General features: G+C 37.0%; 1 protein-coding gene across 1 annotated transcript in view; it reads left to right on the top strand.

The window, feature by feature from the left end:
- The first annotated feature begins 11,587 nt into the window (after window positions 1–11,587).
- The window catches only part of LOC122735266 (retinal dehydrogenase 1-like), a 35,176-nt gene continuing 23,145 nt past the window's right edge, over window positions 11,588–23,618 (top strand). Inside the window, exons 1-2 of the mRNA XM_043976647.1 lie at window positions 11,588–11,742; window positions 19,960–20,064. Of these exons, the coding sequence (XP_043832582.1) occupies window positions 11,656–11,742; window positions 19,960–20,064 (192 nt within the window). The 5' untranslated portion in view covers window positions 11,588–11,655. The remainder of the gene's footprint in view (window positions 11,743–19,959; window positions 20,065–23,618) is intronic.

Below are 23,618 nucleotides of genomic sequence, written 5' to 3'. Positions count from 1 at the left end.
TTCCCTTTGTTCTGTTACCCCATATAAACCCGGTCCTCAGTCCCCCATCTTTGGGTATTCCCCAGCATCTTGCTTTGTGATACCATGAGCTATATAGTTCCTCTGCCCTGATTAGATCAAAGACCTTATTTCTCTTATATTGATTATTTCATTAATTTACAGGTTAACAAGTGTAAATGAAGTCTGAAATATGCCTAAACAAGAACAGGAAAATTGTGTAGACTGAACAACTGGGTTAGAAGACTTTAAAAAGGGAAAATAAATAAATACATGAAGGCTTCAGGGAAAACCATGAAGGATATAAGGAGGTTGGGGTTTTGAACCATAAGGGAGATATAAATATGAAATCCTTGGAATAAATGATTCTTATGTGAAATATAATGCTAAAATGATTAAAATTATCATTTCAGATTCTATATGATATCATTTGGAAAATAGGTCCAGGAGTAATTGAATTAATTCTAGTCTAATTTTAAGTGAAATTTATTATTATTATGCTATATCAGGAAATTAGTGTAGTTTTAAGCCATTATCTCAGATCTGTGATTTGTAATGTGTAAAATAAAAATGCCTAACAGTTTAATAGTTCGTTGTGTTAGGGATATTGCTAGAATGTGAATTCTCAAATTCTTTTGGGTTATGGACTTAAGTGTTAAAAGACTGTTGTATATTGGGTGATGATCAACTGTGATAGACTTAACTCTTCTCAGCAATACAATGCTCCAAGACAATTCCAAAGTTCTCGTGATGGAAAATGCTCTCTATATACAGAAAAAGAACTGTGAAATCTAGATGCAGATTGAACCATACTGTTTCTACTTTTTTTGTTTTTGTTTTTTCTTTTTTGAGGTTTTTCCCTTTTATTCTGATTCTTCTTTCACAACATGATTAATGCAGAAATGTGTTTAATGTGATTATACATTTTTAACCTATATCAGATTGCTTGCTGTCTTTGGGAAGGGGAAAGGAATGGAGGAATGTAACAATTGGAGTGATGCCACCTGCTGAAGAGTTACTATAGGAAAGCTCCGCCATGGGGACAAGGTGCCTGAGGGCAAGCCATGAGGCTTTTCCTTGGTGTCAGGAAGTGATGTTTGCTCGTGGGTACTGTCTATCAAAGCTACCAACCAATTAGCTTGGTGCTGTGTGTGCTTGTGGATGGGATGTTCCCAGTTTCACAGGAGGCTTCTGGGAGGAAGAAGGAAGCACTGGTCCTTTTTGTTCCTGACCTTGCCATGGCAGGTCAGATGATGGGGTCTCTTAGAAATAGTTAGAATTTTACCTTTCTCTCTGATCCTAATGCTCTTTAATAAATACTTAAACACTTAAATACTCTTGCTAAAGCTTATAATTTATTGGTGACCACTCATTAGATATTTTTGACAGACTAGCTAGGATTTTAGCCCCTTACAGGGAAGAAGAAAAATTTGGAACTAGAAATCTTATAAAAACAAATGTTGAAAACTATCTCTACATGTAAATAGAAAACAATAAAATACTTTTGTGATTAAAAAATAAAAGACTAGGGGCGGCTAGATAGCACAGTGGATAAAGCACCGGTTCTGGATTCAGGAGTACCTGAGTTCAAATCCGGCTTTGGACACTTGACACTTACTAGCTGTGTGACCCTGGGCAAGTCACTTAACCCCCATTGCCCCACCAAAAAAAAACAAAAACAAAACAAAAAAAAGACTGTTGTAATAGTAATAAAGGTTTTCTGTGAAGTGGGCATAGCAAAAACCTTTTAAAATATCTTCACCTGTATTTTAAGGTGTGAAGACCTACTACAAAGAAATATATATTTTTAAAATTTCTAACTTTTAACTAAAACCAACTCACTGTACTTTGCTGAGAAAGTGGCTAGATCAAATATTTTTCCTCTCTCGTTACCTTCAAACCGAATGATTAGAGGAGATAATCTAAACTCCTGCTCTTCTGATACATTGAGGCCATTCAGGAGGCACCATGGGATAGTGGGAAAGAAAATGGATTTTGAGTCAGAAGACTTGGGTTAAAATACCAGATCTGTCATACTGTTAGATTGTGGGACCTTGGTAAAGTCACTTCATTACATATAGTCTCAATCTCCTCATGTAAAATGAGGAGGTTGGATTTGATGACCTGAAAGGTCCCTTCCAGCTCCATCTTTGATCCTATGAGGAACCCCTCCTTTCATTTTGTAAGTGTTCTCAACGTCACTTTTTCTTTCTTCTTTTCCTCTTAGTACAGAAAACAAGATTTCTCTCCTTTTTGGAGACCCTTGGTCTGATTCTCAGCATCTCCTCCATACCACAATCAGGCAATATAGGACTTGTGTATTAGTGATATAGTCATCCCTTTCACCAAATGTCAGTGTTATGGGGGGAAATGGTAGGGGTGTGGGGATTGGGATCCTTAGGAATTCCTCTTTAAAGAATTACACCCTCTTGCACACAAATACAATTGGAACAAAATAATATTTTATTTAGGCACTAAGGAAAGGAAACCAAGATCAAAGTCAAACTTCTCTCATGGGGAGATAGCATGGCACAGAGACATGGTACTCTGAGATAAGTATCTCCTCCAGCAGGAGAAAGGCAAATACTTTTATAAAGTATCAATGGTGGAGGAACTAGATGGGGTCATCATCTGACTGTGGAAAGTTGCCTTATTGGGGGTGATTGCCTGAGGGTGGGACATCCCCCACTTGTAGTAACTGGGGGAAGTTGGGTGAAAAGCAGCTCCAATCTCTCAAACTATCTCCTTCTTCCTGGTGCCACCAAGCCTAATGGGCTTATCTCCCTGAGGGTTGGGGGAGACTGGAATGGACGGTGATGATCCTGGAGTTGATTCAGTGCCGCTTATCTCTTTAGGTATATCTGTCCTTTGGTTTAGCTTCTCAAGAAGGTTCCATGAATTCTTCCAGAAAACTTCTGAGGTACCCCAGGCCCATAACATCAGGAAATACTTCACAAGAGTTTTCAACATTTTATTAGCTATCATGAGAGTTTATCATAGGCTCAAAGCTACCCTCTGTCAACTGTAAACCATATGGTAGGATGGCAGTAAAGAAATGGTTCACCCATGCAAAGGTTTCTAGTATCTCCATCTATGTTGGGCTTAAATAAGTAATATAAGGTAACTACCATACACAGTTCTATAGCCCCTGATGCCAACCCACATCTTTGGTGATATCCACAGGGCCTCACCATCTTCAGAGCTACCTAAAACAATTTCAGTATCTGGCACCACAGCCCATCAGAACAGCAAATTAAGCAAGAACTCTAATAGCTTGGGTAAACTTCATCATAGTGACTTCAAGAAACTTCCATTCCTTTTTAATATTCCCATTATTTTGTACTATAGAATTTTAAAAAGAATAAGACTTAACAAACTTTTTAATTAAACAGTCAAGCAGTCATCAATATTCCCTGGGAAAATAATGAACTATCTACTCAGTTTTAATAAACTGAAACTTTAAAAATGCTTAACCAATTAATTTCGGTATCAAATAATATTTCTGAATATTTCAAATGGTCTCATGTTCAGAAAACTAACACCTTAGAAATATTTTGTCATATTCCAAACATGATCTGAATTTGGCAAAAGACACTTAAAACCTGTATGTGTTCTAATTTTTCAGCATATGAAATGAGAGTAACTTTTCCCATTCTTATTGTTAAAAGTAAAAGAAATATGTAAATTAGGGAGCACTGGTTCAATTGTGGAAGAAGCACTGGGTTAGGAGCTTCCCTTTTAATAGAGGAAGATAACACATAAACAGGAGTTGAAAGGGGAATGAAGAGGAAGGGTCTTTACATGAGAGGAGGAGGGGAAGAAAGTGATGTGACAGGCACAGAGAGAGATGGGGCCCACAAAGAGTCCAGATGAGAGTAAGGTAAAATATGGTTGGTGTCCTTCCTAAAATGATTGTTCCAAGGAAGGAGTCACTAATGAGGAAAGGAGGGAGGGTCCAGTGCAAGGTTTCCCAAAGTAGCAATATGAGACAAGGATGATCTCTGAGTTGAGTTGAAGAGGATTGCCTACAGGAGGAATGGCTAGGGGCCTGAAGGAGTTTTTCTTGTTGTTCTTATTTCCTACTGCTCTTATAAAACCAAAACTATTACCAAAGCTAAGAGAAACGGACACTTCTCAAGAAGTGGTTTCTATATCAAACATCATTTTCAAGAAGTAAAATAACTGAAGTGGAAAAGAAGTATGCCTTATTAGAAATCACCCCAGTCTGACAACTTTAGGTATGGTTAACAAACTATTTCTTCAAAAAAAATTTTTTTCAAGTATAGATTCTATTTTTGTCACAAATCATTCTTTACTGATATAACAACAAGAAAAAAGATTCAAGGGATCTTTCAGGAACAACTATAAAATCCTGTTTACCATTTAAAACTTTTCACAATTATGTTCCTGCGTTTTCAGGTTACTTTGAATCTGTGAACTGTGATCAAACAACACTGTTCTTTCTACTTTGTTGTTCATCACAAATGATGTTCTGTTCCTCCATCTCTATGTCTTTGAGCTGATTGTTCTTCAGGCATTGAATGCCATCCCCCTTTCACCTCTGCCTCAAATCAAATCCCACCTTCTGCAGGAGCCTTTTCCTGGTCCCCCACCTGTTGGTGCAATACATGCATATCCACATACATATATGTGTGTGTTTGTGTGTGTGCGTGATATGTGGATATGTCTACATATGTCTGTATAGACACACATATGTCTATATCTCTGTAAATCTGTTGAAAGATTGATCTTATATGTACCCAGTTATTATCACTTTTTCTATTTACATGCGACCTGTGAGGGCAAGGAACATGTTTTTGCCTGTGTAGGCCCAGTGCTTAGCACAGTAATTGGCACATAGTAAGCATTTAATAAATGATTCTTGCCTGATTGGCTTAGAAAGCATCCTAGAGAAAGGAAGGAAGGAGGAAAGAAAAGGAAAGGGGAAAGGGAAGGAGAAGAAAGGAAAATTTATTAAGTGCCAACTATGTGTCAGTTACTTTACAAATATTATTACATTTGTTTGATCTGTACAACAACCCTGGGATATAAATGTTATCAGTATCCCGATTTTATAGAAGGGGAAATAGAAGCAGACAAGTTAAATGACTTGACCAGAATCACACAGCTAGTAAGTATCTGAGGGCAGTTTTGAACTCATGTCTTCCCAACTCCAGATCCAGTTCCACTGTACAACCTAGCTTAAAGACTTTCAGTAATGGGGAATTCACTCTCGAAGGAAGGAGAATGAATGAGGGACATAGTGGATAGAGAGGTGGCCTTGGGAACATGAGGATCTGTGAGGCAGCCCTACCTATGAAGTATTAACTATGCTACATGCTATTATCATGCCACTTCATCTTTCAGTATGCATGGCAACGCTATAAAACTAAGTTACAGTTAAGTTTTTGATCTGCATTGATGGAAATAGTTCCAACACTGGGAGATCCTTACATTGATGAAATCACAGGTCTAGACCAAAAAGGAAGTTAGGAAGGATACATTCATTTTTCTGTTTCAGTTGTAATTTGAGTTCTAATATTAAAACTGACTAAACAATAATTTCTATATGACTGTTCCTAGAAAAGTCAATAGGTTTTTTTGGGTTTTTTTTTACAATTCAATAAGAATTTCCTTTCTTAGGAAAAGGCAGGAAAGAGAAGTGATTTTGTATGTTTTGTATAAGAATTGCTTTGCAATCCACAGATAATTATATCCCCATTTATTTCTTGCTCTTTTTTTTCTTCAACTTTGCAAGCTTAAAAATGAAATGCTGTGGGGCAGCTAGGTGGCACAATGGATAAAGCACCGGCCCTGGAGTCAGGAGTACCTGAGTTCAAATCCAGCCGCAGACACTTGACATTTACTAGCTGTGTGACCCTGGGCAAGTCACTTAACCCCCATAGCCTCACAAAATAATAATAATTATAATAATGAATTGCTGTTACTTATTACTCCCCATTGTTGTAAGTAGTTAAAAAATTCTGCTGGACAGATTTTAAAATAGCTATAGAATTTATGTAGTGCCTTACAGTTTGCAAAACACTTTACAAATATTATCTAATTTTATCCTCACAATAAAACCCTGAGAAGTAGCTGCTATTATTACTCCCATTTGATAGTTGAAGAAACTGAGGCAGATAGAGGTCAAGTGTAATTTGCCCAGTCTCACACAACTGATGAATACTGAGACCAAATTTGAAGTTAGGTCTTCCTGACTCGAGGTCCAACACTCTAAATCCTGTGCCACCTAGTTCTGTAAACTATTATTATTCCCAGAAATAATTATATGTGGGGCAGCTAGGTGGTGCAGTGAATAGAGTGCTGGGCCTGGAGTGAGGAAGATTCCTGCTCCTGAGTTCAAAAATCTGGCCTCAGACACTTACTAGCTGTGTGACACTGGGCAAGTCACTTGATCCTGTTTGCTTCAATTTCTTCAACTGTAAAGTGAGCTGGAGAAGGAAATGGCAAGCCACTACAATATCTTTTGCCAAGAAAACCCCAAATGGGATCACAGAGTCCAACACAACTGAACAGCAAAATAACTATATATACAAAGAAAAGCACCACATTAGTAAATAAATGTAAAATACAAACATAGGAAATGGATATTTGATATTTGAGTTTCACATTCTTTAACTATTATTTTCTTAGGATTTTTTTTTTATATTTTATGTAATACATGAGAATGATTACATAAGAGGAATAATCATGCTGTTTTTCTTCTGATCCCAAATGCCAGCTTTTCTGATGAGGAACTCCATGGTTCTCTATCACAAACAAATTTACTGGCAGTTGTTTCAGATGTTTTTTTGGAAAAATGTTCAAGGAAAGATTCTATTTGTGTTTTTGTACAGTTAGGGAGTGAGGATGTGTGTGGCAGTGTAGAGGTTTGATTCCATTTAGTTCAGTATGCTCAGAAATTTTCTTTCTTTCTTTCTTTCTTTCTTTCTTTCTTTCTTTCTTCTTCCTTTCTTCCTTTCTTTCTTCTTTTCTTTCTTTCTTTCTTTCTTTCTTTCCTTCCTTCCTTCCTTCCTTCCTTTCTTTTTCTTTCTTTCTTCTTTCTTGCCTTCTTCCTTTCTTCCTTTCCTCCTTTCTTCCTTTCTTCTCCAGGTTATTATTTTAAGGCTTCTGAGTGTCTATTAAGTGGAAAGTACAGAGATAAATACAAGAAAAGGGCAAAGGGAAACATAGTCCCTGTCTGCAAAGAATCCTTTGCAACTGATGGAGCTTAAGTTACATAGATCTCAAGTGATTACTCTGAACTGTACCCGACATATTGTGAGCATATACTAGGCATTTAAAAACATTTTTAAAAAATTTAATTGAGCTGCTAAGATAGCAGGTAAGGAAGATTGGGAAGATTGAATTAAAAATATTTTTACCAGAATATTTTGCCAAAGGCACCCAATTTGTATTCATTCATTCGCTAAGTACAATGGGCAAGATGAAATAATTTTATTATGTCAATAAAAAATGATTAAGGTTACATTTTAAGAAAGGAAGATATGAGCCAAATGTCCTGGAGCACATTTAACTTAAGGCCAACAACTTTAACCCTTTTTTCATTAAGTCAATGGATATTTGGATGCCAAGTTGTAAGGAAGCAAGTTACCACAAAAAAATATATCCAGTGAAATTAAGTAAAACCAGTTGTCATGTGATTGTAGACTTAGTAAAAAACCTATCTTTGTAAGCTGTTGTGAAGATGATTTTCTAAAAACAAAAGCATGATGAGCATAATATCTAATTTAGTTCTCATGAAAGAAGAACTGAAGATTAGAGGGTGGGAATCATGGGTTTAGTAGGGAGAGGCTGAGATTCATACCTACTATTGAGTTTTCTCATACTGGTGTTAAGGGCTAAAATTCTAGCTAAACTGTCTAAAATATCTAATGAGTGGTCGCCAATAAATTATAAGCTTTAGCAAGAGTTAGACTTTTAAGTATTTATTAAGGAGAATAAGAATTCGGTAAAGAGAGAGAGAAAGGCCTAGATTCCTATCTATTAAAGGGAGAGCACATTTCTAGCTCCCTTCTCCGCCAGCGTCCTCAGGAAAAGAGCGCGAGACTGAGCGCCAGTCTCTTCCTTCCTCCTCCCACTAGTCCGCATCACTTCCTGACTCCTGGTCTTGCCCTCAAAGACGTTCCCTTCATGGGCAGAACTCCTCTACAGTAAGTATCCAGCAGGTGGCGTTATTCCAATCGTTACACTGGGAAATCCATCAATCAATCAACAAGTATTTATTGTCTACTAATTGCTAGATCTTGGTAGCTAGGTGATGCAGTGGATAGAACACCAGAACTGGAATTGGGAAGACCCGAGTTCAAATCCAACTTCAGATATTCAATAGTTGTGTGACTGTGAGCAAGTCATTTAACCCTGTTTGCCTCAGTTTCCTCATCTGTAAAATTAGCTGGAGAAGGAAATGGCAAACCACTACAATGTCTTTGCCAACAAAAACCCAAATTGAATCATAAATAGTAGGACATGACTGAAAAGAGTAAATAACAACAAAGTGCCAGCAACTGTGTTAGGCATTAGGGATGGAAATATAACACTTGAAACAATCTCAACTTGAAATAAACCTAGAGGAGACAAGTGCTTTTAAAAAACAGACGAAGTGAGGCAGCTAGGTGGTACAGTGGATAAAGCACCAGCCCTGCATTCACGAGGACTTGAGTTCAAATCCGACCTCAGACACTTGACACTTACTAGCTGTGTGACCCTGGGCAAGTCACTTAACCCTCATTGCTCTGGGGGAAAAAACAGATGGAGCACAAAGATAGAGTTAATAAATATAAATATAAAAAGAGTTGTTATATACTAGGTAGTTTGGGAGTGGGGGCATGACCATTTGGGGAGCTCTTGAAAAGGTTTCATGCAGAAGATGATACTTCAGTTGCATCTTAAAAAGAAAGATATAGGTAAGGAGGAAATGGATTCCAAGCCTGGGAAACATCCAGTGCAAAGGAACTGACATGAGAGATGAAATAACACCATTTTTCTAGATCACACAATGAAGAGGGAGTAATGTACAATAAGCCTAGAAAGATAGTTTGGGGCCAGGCTGTTTAGGTCTTTAAAAAGTAAACAGATGGACAGCTAGGTGGCATATTGGATAGAGCACCAGCCCTGGAGTCAGGAGGACCTGAGTTCAAATCTGGTCTCAGACACTTGACACTTACTAGCTGTGTGACCCTGGGCAAGTCACTTAACCCCAATTGCCTCACCAAAAAAATAAAAAAGAAAAAAAAAGTAGAGAAGTCTGTATGTTCCTAGAAATAACAGGAAGCCAACATGACAAGAATATATGATTCAAAAGAGGTTATAAAGAATAAGGATACCCAGATGTTTTTACAAGAATTGCTCCAGGAGACAAAGGTGTTCATTAGAGAGCCATAAAATATAACCAACTATCCTGGGGAAAGAAGTCAGTAGATAGGGATTTAGCTGCTAGCTATAAATGCTCTGGGGTTTGCTTGCCACTCACTTGTATATTGTCTGGGTTCAGTTGGAATTCAGTTGAAGGGCATTTTGATCTTATTAAAACAAGGTTTCATAAAATTCTTTTGCATAATAAGGTAGCTCAATCAAATCCAAATGCTTTATATAGTCATCATAACATCCAGGAAAAGAGAAAAGCACAGGCAGAAGTATCAAATGTTGCAGATAGGTCAAGAAGGATTAGGATTAGGATTTAGAAAAGACCACCAAATTTGACAATTATAGAGAGAGCAGTTTCATTTGAGTGATAAGAAGGCAAATTAGAATGCAGTTGAGGATATGGAGATAGGTGGTAGTCAACTTTTTCAAAGAGTTAGTTCAAAAATAGATGGAACAGATAGTACAATAACTTGAGCTGATGGTAAAAAGAGTCTAGAAAATACTTTTTTAAGTATAGGGGAGATTTGAGAATATTTCAAGAGAAGAGGGAAGAAAGTAGGTAGTAGGGAGAGGTTGAGGATTTGAGAGTGAGGGAGGATGATTGAGGATACAATCTGGTGAAGAAGATGAGAAGAGACAGGATCAAGCACATATGAAGAATGTTTGGCCTTGTTAAGGAGAAGGGTTATTTCTTTGTCAGAGACTTGTGGAAAGGAGGAGAGAATGGGAGATGATAATAAGGATTTTTAAGCATGGGAGAAAAAGAAACTCACATAGTCCAAAAAAATGTTTTCTTCCCAGCAGTCTGGCAAAGTAATACAGGTATTACCATATACATATTCCAGATAAGGAAACTAAAACACAGGAGAGGAAAGAGACTTGTCCAACTGGTACCCAATTTGCTAACGTTAAGAGTCAGGATTTGAACCTATTCATCTTGATTTCAAGTCCTTCACCCTTCCACTTAGCTATGCCACGCTGCTATCAGGATCCAATTGTGAGATATCCCAAAAGTCTTAGTTTCATTTGAGCTATTAAAGTTTAAACTTTGGACTATTGTCATTCAATCAAAGAAAATTTGGTCCTCTAAAATGCTTAGTCACAATGAGTAAAGTACTAAAATGATAAGCTGACCTCTTTCTGAACCTTACACAAAAGAACTAGCTGAGCAGAGACCATGAGTGCCCCATAGAGGACAGGGAGCTACACTAGCAATTAGGAAACCCTGAGTTTCCATCCTGCTTTGGACACCTATGTTTTCTATGACCCTGGGCTAATGTTAAGAGTCGGTATTTGAACCTATTCATCTTGATTTCAAGTCCTTCACCCTTCCACTTATCTATGCCATGCTGTTACAAGGATCCAATTGTTTGATATCCCAAAAGTCTTATTATCATTTGAGCTTTTATTAAAATTTAAAGTTTGCACTACTACCATTGAGTCACAACAAATTTGCTCTTCTAAAATGCTTAGTCACAATGGGTAAAGTAGTAAAGTGATAAGCTAACCTCACACATAAGAACTAGCTGAGCAGAGGGCATGAGTGCCCCATAAAGGACAGGAGCTACACTAGCAATCAGGAAGTCCTGGGTTTGAATCCTGCTTTGGACACTTGGGCTTTCTATGAACCTGGGCAAATCACCAAACCTGAGTTTCCTCTCCTTAAATATAGAGATAGCAGTAACATTTACCTCAGAGTGGTGATGAGACTCAGATGAGGGAATATGTAGACTGTGCTATTAAGTGATCCTATAACTGAAAACAGCAACAACAACAGCAACACAGATCTCTTCCCCTCCTGTCTCCCAGAAATGAGAGCAGGCAGAGATTTCTATTTTGTTCCCTATTTGCTGACGAGTCAGAGAAATGAGTTTCACAGTAGCATAAAAAAAGGGGGAGGAGGAGCAGGGGCTGGGAGGGAGAATCATCTCAGCCTCAATAGTGAAAGCAGCTGCTTACTTTGATCACACGTTTCAGTTTTGCAAAGCTGTGAATATAGCTGTCTCCCAGACCAGCTACAGGTTTGGTAGAATGGTTTCTTAAGGATATAAATTTAAAGTCAGGCCCTTCTCACCCTCTGGGTTATCAAAAGAAGTAGTGTTATTATCTTTTGACTCTGAGTTGGTTCATCCAATCACATTTCAGTATGCAAATGATCCTCAGTCAGTTCAGAGAAATAGGAATAAATACAGCCAAAGGTTCAGTCAGGACACAATTGCAGAGCCTGGCAGCTACTTCAATTTTCTTGTGTCTCTAAGGGCAAGCCCAGAAATGTCATCTAAGAAGCAGGCCTCAGCAAATCCAGCAGAGGAGACCATACCTGCCCCACTCACCAACTACAAAATTCAGTATACTAAGGTTAGTAGATTCCAACTGCACATGTTACCTCACCTTAGGTGGGTGAAAAATACACTTATTTAAAGAGTGGGAAGGTTAATTTAAAATAGCTTTATTTAAAGTATCTTATATAAATAAAGAGTAGCTATGCATAATAGGGATTGGGGTAAAGAGTCTTACTAAATATATGAGATATTAAGAGAGAAAAATAACCTTATATGACTTTGTTTGGACTCTCGTGCTCAAACTGTTTTGTTAGCAAGTCTTGTAGGAGCTAGTAGGAGCAAGACACTTAAAGGGCAGAGATAACCACTGTGTAGCCTTCTACACATGGATGTGCGTGGCAGGGAATATTTAAGTTTAATCATTTCAGCAAGGAAATTTGCGGGGGAAAAGCTGAAGGAAATGTAGCACAAAGCCATATGCATCATGAATACATTTATTTATCTCACTAGACAAACATTGCTATTGGAACAGCTGCCCAATAGCTAACTAATCAACATTATTATTAGCATAGAGCCAAAGCAGGCCTCCAGCGTTTCCACTTAGGAAGTGGTTGCTAAAGTGAAAAATAAGAAATGGCTCCAGCTTTATTGTTTTAAATGTTCCTGTGACATGTGCTCATTCCAAACTGTTTCAGAAAAGCTTGCAAATCAAATTGCAAAAGCTATGAAGAAAGTTTTTTTTTTTAATTTCCCACCCCAATTCTCCAAACTTATAGTGGTTTTTTATTATAAAATCAAAAACTTTTACTTTATCTGAAGTAGAAAGCCAAAGATGAGAATATTTATTATATTTATAGATGCTGAATTGCTTTGTGAACGAACCATTTTAATAGCAAAGAAACTGGCACAGGGAAGGGGAGGGTTCTTTGACTTGGAGCCTTGGAGAATTTAGGCATTTTAAAATTTAGCATGTTTCTGTTTTTATAAAGAGAGTACATGAGCCAGCCTTGGTTCATTGAGTGTTTCATTTAGTTTGTGAAAGTGTCAAATTCTGCAGACTATTCCTTTCAGAAATGCTTTATTTGAGGGTATAAATTTTCTTTCAATCTTATTGCAAGTAAGGTTTATATATAAAGTTTATGGAGGCAATGAATTTAGAAAATATAAAAACATTTACATTCCCATCAACTGCTTCCTTCCCAAATAGATGGCTTTCCTACATTAGAGGCAAACCCCACTCCTCCACCCATAACCTCCAGGAGTAGATAATTAAAAGTAATATTTTTAAATTATAATATTCCTCATATTGTTTGTCATTCAGCCATTTCAGTCATTTCCAACTTTTCATGATCCATTTAAGGTTTTCTTATTGGGTTTTGGTTTTTTTGTTTGTTTGTTTATTTTATTTTATTTTTTGGTGAGGCAATTGGGGTTAAGTGACTTGCCCAGGGTCACACAGCTAGTAAGCCAGATTTGAACTCAGGTTCTCCTGAATCCAGGGCCAGTACTTTATCCACTGCGCCACCTAGCTACCCCCATTTAAGGTTTTCTTGTCAGGGATACTTTTTTCTCAAGCTCATTTTATAGAGAAGGAAACTGAGGCATACAGCATTAAGGGACTTGCCCAGTGTCACACAGCTAGTGTCTGATACCAGGTATGAATTCAGGAAGATGAGTCTTCCCTGCTTTAGGCTGAGCCCTCTATCCACTAGCTGTCTACTCCACATAGCAGTTGGCTTAATTCAGGTTGATTACTACAGGACTATCTGCCCTAAGTAGATGTATGAAATCAGGTAAATGACATAAACTCCTTGGTTCTCAATTCCTTTCTTGTTGACATAATCCAAGTTGGAATAAATTTTATTTATCCCTTCTAACTCTCACATTCTGGTAATGTCTGATCTACTTTTTTGCTATCATATTCTGCTTTAGTAAAAACAGATCTCCTTAATCCAAACTAATAAGCCTAAGACCCAGCCCCATTGACTGGTAGGGGTGGGTAAATGGGGAAACTTTGTTCATGATCACTAAGAAACCTTTTGATGATCAACAACATTTGTACAACAGTTTTATTTGCTAGTTTTGGCATGTAAGAATTAATAAAATCCTTTTCACCTTGCTTGTATAGCTCAAGGAAACTTAAATGTTCCATATTTTCATCTTATGAAATAATAATAGTATAAGAAACTTCCAAATCATGGGACAGACTAACAAGATGGTAAAGTGGTTAGTTACTCCATAATGAATACTAAACCCTCAAAAAGAATAAAAACTCTCTTAACTCATATTACAAAGCAAAGGCAAGTAAAGCAATGCCTGATGAAACACGGAATCCTTTGGATTCTCAAGCTGGGGGTGAATAATAAAAAGCAATTCCAGAATGCAAAATTCCTTTTTACATCCCTAGGCATACAACAACAGGGCAGGGCAGGTTGGATTTGACCCACGATTTGCCTCCTCCAAGTCTTTAATGTGCAGGCTGCTTATTCATTTTGAATTTATGATGAAATATAGCTCAAGATATTGGTCTAACCCCAATTGCTGCCAGACTGCTTTCAATTTTCCAAATAGTTTTTATCAAATAGGGAACTTTTTCCTAAATAATTATATCCCCAAAGACTTACATGAGCAAAATAGAAAAAGGAGGATTAATGAACTGATTTGAAACCTGAAAAACAAGCAAACCCCAAGTTAGCACTAATGATTAAATCTTGGATGTTAAAGAATTATATTTAATCAAAACCAAAAACAAAAGTTCATAGAACTGATATGTAAAATTAATCAGTGGGGAAAAAAAAAAAGGACATAGTAGAGAGGCTTGTTGGTGAGCAGTGCTGTTTGGCTGTTTTTCTTTACCAGAAATTTGGAGTTTGGTCTGGGAAGGGAGGTAATTAGGAGGAAAAAGCTTTGGAAATTTTCTTAACTCCTGGGCCACTGTCATTTTCTTATTTTCCAATGAACAATAATTTGTTAGACCTTTCACAAGTTTTAGTTTTTGTTTTAACCCAAATGAGTTAAGGGGGAAGAGGATTTGTGTGTGTGTGTGTGTGTGTGTGTGTGTGTGTGTGTGTGTGTGTGTGTGCGTGTGCGCGCGCAGATGTCCTGTCTGATCTCTGAACAAAGCCAACAACTGATCACATATCTAACTAGCTATAAAAATTGATTTTACTGTCTCTATCTCTATGAAAAAGGTTTCTCCATAGGCAGAATAAATAGTCTTTTAGGTGATGACATTGGGAATGACCTAGAACCCTTGAAATATCCACCAACTATGCTACCTGAAATTCTACCATCAGAGAGTCCTTCTCTTGAATTATCTGGCACCTCTTTCAAATTGGAAAGATCTCTGCAAGAGCAGCACATTAAACTGTCTTCAGTCATGGAAACCTTATTGCTTATCATGTGGTATGAGTTTATGATGTCACTTCTCTTCAGTAAGAGCTGGCTAAGTTAAGGCACTGGGAAATGGCATCATAGGATCCCAGAGTGGGATACATCCAATGTACACCTGAACAGAAATCCTTTCTATGACAAAGCCTAGGGATGTTCATTCAGCCTTCACTAAGGAGTAAAGGAGGATGCCTGATAACCCATCCAGGTCAGGATCATTTAATCTCTACAGAAAAGGTTACTACTCAGGGAAAAGGATGAGACCAAAGCACAAACCAGAAGAATAGAGTAGCCACTCTATATGATTTCAAAGGATCCTTTCCCTCTATTAATAGGAATAGTTGAGAGTTGATTCTATATTAAAAATATATTTGGGGGGCAGCTAGTGAATAGAGTACCGGCCATGGAATCAGGAGGACCTGAGTTCAAATCCAGCCTCAGACACCTGATACTTACTAGCTGTGTGACCTTGGGCAAGTCACTTAACCTGAATTGCCTCACCAAAAAATATATATATATATATATTTGGTTGTATGTGGCAAAATTATCTGGCATTATTAAATACTTCTAGCCCCATATTAAACATTACATAGATACATTACATTTTTTAAAATTCAGTTTTATTTTCAGATCCAAATTCTCTTCTTCCCTTGCCCATTGAGAAGGCAAGCACAACAAAACCTCTTACAAATATATATAGTCATGAAAAATAAATTTCCACATTAGTCTCTGGTTCCCTAAGCCCTCTATCTGGGGCTGGATAACATGTTTCATCATGAGCCCTTTGGGATTGCAGGTGGTCATTCTTCAATTGGATGCTGATTATCTGAATCCTAGTATTATTATTATGCATATTGCTTCCCTGATTTTACTCACTTCATTTTGCATCAGTTGATACAAGTCTCCTTATGTTGATGCATTGAAAGCTTAGGTTGAAAATCTCTTGGCATTTTGTAACAATTCACAGCATACAGTGAGTTGCCAACTTGGAGGTTCTCTATGATGCTAAGTGTTTCTGTGCTCAAGAAGACTCAATGATGAAAATACAGACTTACAACACAGATAAATTAGTAGTATGTGAAACCAATTAATAACCATAACCATTCTTAGCTCTGAAGAATTTTCAATCATCCTTTAAACAGCAAGGTACCTAATGAATTTAATGGCATACCTGTTGGGGAGAGAGATAGGAGTTAATAATGACAAGTGAAGTATTAGAAACCATTTTCAATATAAGACTAATTAGAATTAACACAAAGCATATCTGAAATAATAAATTGCAAGTTAGTGCAGAATCCTTAATATTTGCAAATTCAGTCTACCTGAAACTTTCCAGGAACACGTCTTTTGTGTAAATTGAGGTGTGCCCATATCCAGGGTGACTATTTGTAACGATTGGAATGATGCCACCTGCTGGAGACTTATTGTAGGAAAGCTCCGCCATGAGGAGAAGGTGCCTGAGGGCAAGACATGTGGCTTTTATTTGGTGTCAGGAAGTGACATTTGCTTGTGGAAGGAAGAGGGGGTGAGGCTGGCGTTCTAGCTCTCTCACCAGGACTCTCATGGAGAGCGAAGCAGAATTGTAGCTCCCTGAGATAGATAGCTGAATCTAGGCCTCTTTCTCTTTCTCTTCACCAAATTTTTATTCTCCTTAATAAATGCTTAAAAGTCTGACTCTTGCTAAAGCTTATAATTTATTGGTGACCACTCATTAGATATTTTAGACAGACTAGGTAGAATTTTAGCCCCTTACATATTCAATTCAATAGTTATTTGTATTGCCAGATTGTCCAAAAAGACAGCATATTAAGTTACTGCTTTAATTCCATAAGGGAAAAAAGGGCACAGTCAGAGGCACATTCAAAAAGTACTAGACTTAAAGAGATGTATGAGCAATCATGGTTACATAAGTTATAAAACTGCTTAAGTCATCATATATTACAAATAAAATACATTGCTGGAAAAAAAAAATGAAACCCAAATATTTACCCAGACTTGAAGTCCCATTCCTTTGACTTGCTCCTCTGAGTTGAGTCAAGGTTTCAAGTAAGTAAGCACTCTTTGTAGTGCATGTATAGGAAATTGTTTGTACTGGTTTTGGTGCTATTCTAGTCACTTCATTTTCATTTTGATGGTGTGGCTGTTTGTGGGAACATACTAAAGCCCCAGAAACTTCAACAAATAAAAGAAGAAAGAAATGAAGACTTTAAAGCATGTGGGATATATTTACCAAGTTTGGGGTTAGTTTTGGTTGTCGATTTGTTTTGTAAGGCGTAGGATGGATGGCTCCCAATGAGAACAAGTATTTAGCTTACCTGTCCTTTTCTTTGCTGAGGTTTTTTGGGTTTTTTTAAGCATAAAGGTTTGCCAGTGTTACTATTTAGTTTTTCCAAAAATGCATTCTTAAAATCTGTTCTTCAAATTTGACTATGACACAAAACAAAAATCAAAGTACTGTTTTCTCTTCCCCCAATTTTTATACCATCACTTTTCCTCTGCTTTGTTTTCATTCTTTTATCTTCAGTGATCTTTTTTCTTTCTCTTTTTGTATTCCCTGTTTTCTCCTCTTTTTTTATCCTGTTTTCTCTTGAGTCTCACTGTTGTTTCCTTCTCTGAATTTTTGTTGTAGACTTGCCCTCCATGAGGAGTAATAAATCATAGCAGCAAACTCAATAATCATAACATCATAGGCCATCGGAATATTGATTTAAAGCAGGAAGGGAATTGAAGTTATCTGATCCCATCCTTTCATTTTCCAAATGAAGAGATGACTTCTAGAGAAGAGGAAGGGATTTATCCAAGGTCACACAGGCAAAAAGTATCAAGCACGATGTGAACACAATTATTTTGACTCTAAATATGTTTTCCACTTTACTTAACTTGCTGATTCAGATGTCTCCTCTAACTATAAGACTTTAGGTAAGACATTTAACCCCTCTGAATTTTAATTTGCTCAATGTGGTACAGTAGGAAATGAGTGGGATTTGGAGTCAAGAGACTTGGACCCAAATATTGGCTCTGTCACTTTATACCTGTATGACCTTAAGCAAGTACATTTACCTCTCTGGGTCTCAGTTACTTCATCACCATAGTGAAGGACTGTAATATGTAAAGTAAGAATGCTACAAATGTACAGAACTTGCTTTCTTGAATAGTTAATGAGGATCAAATGACCCAATGTCGATAAGTAAACAATAATAACACTTTTAATAATGCTTAATAATTTACAGCAGGTTTTCTTCATAATAGCCATGATCAGGGCATTCCACTAGATGGACCCTAAGGGTCTCTTCCACTTCTGTGTATAATCCTATTATACATTTTTATTGTTGTTTGTCCTTCATTCTCCAAGAGGACCAGTGATTTCATGAGGATGGCATCTTGACTTGAGTGTGAATTGGACATGAGTTAAAAACTCTATACACATCTGCTGATGCTGAGAAGCAGTATCAGATGAGGGACAAGTTATCTATGCTCCATATTCAAAGTCTGAAAGCCATACTTCCCCATATCTGAAATTTGTGAGTGTTTCCAGGAGGCTTTAAACCTTCCCTGTAACAAATGCAACCAAACCAAACACAAAATAAATAGCCTCATTCAATTGAATTGAATTGAATTGAATTGAATTGAATTGACAGTGGGAAAAAAGCTAAATTTATAAAAAGGCTATTAAAAGTTTCTTTTCTCTGGGCAGCTAGATTGTGCAGTGGTTAAAGCACCGGCCCTGGATTCAGGAGTATCTGAGTTCAAATCCGGCCTCAGACACTTGACACTTACTAGCTGTGTGACCATGGGCAAGTCACTTAACCCCCATTGCCTAAAAAAAAAAAAAAAAAAAAAAAAAGTTTCCTTTCTCCCCAACTATCTGTTAAGCCCTAGTAATAATAACAGCTAGCATTTATGAACCTTATTAGATTTGTAGACCATATGACCTGCATTGCTTCTTTTTGAGACACATTGGAGGCACTTTGAGGTAGAATGTCTCAGCCAGCTTAAGGTGATGAGCTTTTAAGCAGAGAAAAAAGAATAACCTAAAAGTGAATCAAAAACCCCTAGACATCGTGGAATAAACTTGAAAGCCAAGAATCTAGAAACATAAATATGTGTAATCATATTACCACATGGGCCCCTTTTTTGATGCTTTGACAGGATACACAGGGTTTTCTATTATCTAACCCAGGGCTTCTTAAACTTATTCTGCTCACAACCCCTTTTTGCCCAAGAAATTTTTATGCAACCCTGTATGTATAGGTATATAAAATAGGTATACATAAACTTTAGCTGTTGCCAAATTTTTCACAACCTCCACAGGCAGACTCGCATGTGGGGTAGCAACTCCTGGTTTAAGAAGCTAGGATCTAACATATCCTTCAAATTGCCTACAAGTGAAGGGCTCTCTTCATCCACCACTAGTTCCTGCTCACATATAAATGCACGTGTTTATACATGGATATGTATAGATGGAGACATCTGTCTTGTGTTCCTGATCCCAGTATTCTAAAACCAAATCATTCATCCTATAATAAGGAACATAAGGATAGTAAGAGAAAATGCAATTATCCATGTGGCCTTAGCCCTCCAAAACCTACTTTTGCAAGAATTTGTGAGAACTGAGTGGTCATTATTTTGGGGAACTTCATTTCACCATTATAGGGCTTCCCTACATTCTATAATGACAGTTTCAAAGAATATGCTGTGATTTACATTTTTATGTGCCCAAAATAAAGGGGAAAGTGGGAATTGCAGAACTGTAGCATCTTTGATTTAGAAGGGTAAGAAAGTGATACTATTGAGACAGGTAAATAAGATGTTGTGAGTGTTTCAGGCTTAATCACTATGGGAAAACTTCCAAGGCTAATGCACTAGGGATATAATCTTAATTTTCTTTTGTATTTCCTAATAGATATTTATAAACAATGAATGGCATGATTCAGTGAGTGGCAAGAAATTCCCTGTCTTTAACCCTGCTAATGAAGAAAAAATTTGTGATGTGGAAGAAGGAGATAAGGTAAGTTTTCTTACATGAGAGTTATTAGGAAAGTTTGCTTTCTCTCTTTAGACCAAATTTATAAACCATTGTAAATTCAAGTCACCATTTCATTTTTTTAAATGTACCTTGTTGACCAAGATTTAGATTTAGAAAGAAACATAGATAACCAGAATCCAAAATCCCTGGCTTTACAGATGAAGAAACTGAGGCCCATAATGAATGACTTGTTTATGGGCACACAAGTAGTATGTAACCAGAGTTTGGCTTAAAATGCAAATTCCTACTCCAAGTCCATTTCCATATATCATGGATACCTCCCAAAGACAAGTCAAAAGGCATCTATAAATATTCTCGACTGTTTCTTATAATTAATTTCTCAATAAATATTTGTTGATGATGCTTTTCTTTAAATGATGTCATTTCTAGTAGTGTTCCACACTTTTTCTCCAACTTAATTTTTAATGGATTATAAATCACTATGAAAATAAACAAAGCATAAGAAAATTTTTAATGTGAGGTGTTACTCCTGTGATAAAATAATGGGATTTAGCAGATACTCAAAGGTCCACCTGGAGATTAATCTAAACTGATTGAATTAAGTGAGAGTGATTGACTGCTGATTAGCCTACTTCAAATTAACTAGATTGTAAGCACACCTGGCTAGCCCTGAAGAAGGTATTGTTCTCAGAAGCTAGACTTTGAACTCAACTCGAGATCACCTTAAAGTCCAGTGAACCAATGGACTTGGATGACGCTAACCAATCCAGCTTGAAGCAATGTGTAGGACCGCCTCTGCTCTGGACCTATAAAAAGCTTCCACACTCAGTTTGAGGGAGTTTGTGTTGAAGCAAGCTCATGGCGGAGGACTTGAGGAAAAGCCAGACCAGGCTGGAACTCTAGGCTAGATAGGCCTTTTCTTAACTTTCTGAACTCCACATGAATACCTGTATGCTTTAATAAAGGCTTAATGCCCAAAGACTAGTGCTAAAGCTTCTAATATAAGGTGACCACACAATTTAGATTTTAAACACCACACTCCCCAAAATAAGGTTTATCTCCATGTTTGGGGATTATATAATACAATGGAAAGAAAACTAAATTTGGAGTCAAAAGTCTTCCATTTCTATGGCTTAATAGGTATAATATCATAGGCAAATCACCTTATTTCTCAGGGTCTAAGTCATGCATGAAATGACTGGTTTAGAATAGATATTTCTAAGATCTCTTCTAACTCTAGCATTATGTGGTTAAGGATTCAGTGACAAGTCCTTCATCTACAAGTTGGCAGACAGAATTTATTCAAGTATAGGGAGGCTTGATTCATGGCTTGAGACTCCCTTGGATACAGGTGGGAACGGATCCTAGATTATATATCTATTATATATCTATGTATCCATCTCACACACTGACCAATTTATGTACATTCAATGTTCATCTTATATGTGTAATATATTTTTGTATTATTTAATATGCAATCTTACAAGTGTAGCACATTTTCCCTTAATCTGAGGTTTTGTTGTTTGCTTTTAAATTTATCTTCTAATTAATCTAAAGAGATCAAAGTCTAATGAAGATTTTTTTTTAATGCAGAAAAAAAACAAAAGAAAAGAAAAGATAGGAAGCCGGTGTCACTGGGTTGCAGAGTACATGGTAGAATGGTAAAATGTAAAGTGTTAGAACACTGGAAGGGGGCTGGGGTCAGGTTATGAAAGACTGTGAAAGCCAAAGGGAGGATTTTCTATTTGTTCCTGGAGGAAATAGGGATCCACAGAAGTTATTGAATAACTAGGAATTGGTGAAAGTACACTGGAAAATGACTCAGCAACAAACAAAAGAGACAGAGGCAGGGTGTTGTGATTGATCAGACCTTTTACATCAATGCCACATTATATTCAGAGTGTTTTTCATACTTTCTGAGAACATTCACACCTACTAGCTTATTTATCTATTAAATAGCTATGGGAGGGTGATGAATATTGCCCTAATTTTAAAATGGGGAGACACTTATACTCTCAAGGTTAATTGACTTGCTCTAATTTAAGTCAGTCTAGTTTCATTCCTACATCACCAGACTACTTTACCCCATCTCTATCAGTGTGCTTCCAAATTGCTTTTCATGGGGGATTTCCTGAATTGGCAATGCTGTGGGACCCTGAGGCTTTCCCCACCCCCATGGGAGCACTCTCATTATAGTCACTATCACAACTGAATTTGCCTCAGGAGATAGAAGTCCTGGCTACTATTCTGTTTATTCACATGTTTATAATTCACTTTAGCATCTAAAAGTCAATTTGCACACAAAATCTAGCAGTCTGAATCACTTTCTGATTGAATTCCTCAAGGCATTCAACTGGATAAAGGGCCTGAGTTCAAATCCAGCCCCAGACACTTGACACTTACTGGCTGTGTGACCCTGGGCAAGTCACTTAACCCTCATTGCCTGGCCAAAAAACAAACAAAGAAAAATTAAATGATTACCTTGGGGCAGAAAAGTTTGCCTTCTGTCCAACAATTTTGCAGACAAATGTGCAATACCTACAGTCTTCTGCATTCTGCATTGCTTAGTGAAATATATCAAATTGGTGAATGACAGTCATTAGAAACCTAATATTCTGGAAGTGACTCCAGATAATGTACCTAGAAGTTTTAGGAATTTAATTTGTAGGTAGAGTAGAGCTCACAAAAACCTATTTACTGGCCACTCAGATTTCGTTTTGTTTTGTTTTATAAAGTACCTGAGGACAGTTTGGAGAGGACCAAATGGAACTAATAAAGCTTAGGACCGGATGTGGGTGGAAACTTTAGTTTTTCAGTTCAGTGCTTCCTTCAGGTTATATTAACTAATCCGGAAGGCAGCTTATAACAATGATTCCACTCATATAAAACATAATCATCAAGATTCAAAGGGAATATTACTAAAAGAAATAAGTACCCATTAAAAAAATGCTTGTATCAGGTATTATAGAAGTGAGTAAATGTAGTTCTATTACCTGCTTTTTGCAAGTATCCACCTTTATATCAATTTTATATGATTTGAGAATTCATTTTAAATGATATCTTAGAGGCTTGATATTTATCTCTTCAGAGTTAGTAGTTTTGCAGCTTCACAGATGCTACAGAAAAAAAAAATAATAACCTGAAAACCACCTGCAATGTAGCTGATGCAAAAAAAGGTTACAAATCAAGATTAATGGTTGTGAGTTGATTATGTTGAGATGATTAAAAAAAAAAGTGGAAAAGTAGAAGAGTGAAAAAGAAGGATGCCCTGAGAGAAAGGAAAAGAGAGAGGAAGAATGAGGGAAATTACCTCACATAAAAGAGGCATGCAAGGAAGAGCTTTTACACTGGAATAGAAAATGGAGAGATGGTAGGTAATCCTTGAACTTCACTCTCCTTGGAATTGGTTTAAAGAAAGAAGAATATTTATATACACTCAGTTGAGTACAAAAATTTATCTTATCCAGCAAAGAAGTAGAAGGGGAAAGGGATAATAAAAAGATAGGGGTAATAAAAGGGAGGGTGGATCAAAGGGGGCAGTGGTCAGAAGCAAGCAAAACAGACTTTTACAGGAC

The sequence above is a fragment of the Dromiciops gliroides genome, chromosome 1 (genome assembly GCF_019393635.1).
Source record: "Dromiciops gliroides isolate mDroGli1 chromosome 1, mDroGli1.pri, whole genome shotgun sequence".
In the NCBI taxonomy this organism is placed as follows: domain Eukaryota; kingdom Metazoa; phylum Chordata; class Mammalia; order Microbiotheria; family Microbiotheriidae; genus Dromiciops; species Dromiciops gliroides.
This window is presented reverse-complemented; position numbering and strand designations above follow the sequence as displayed.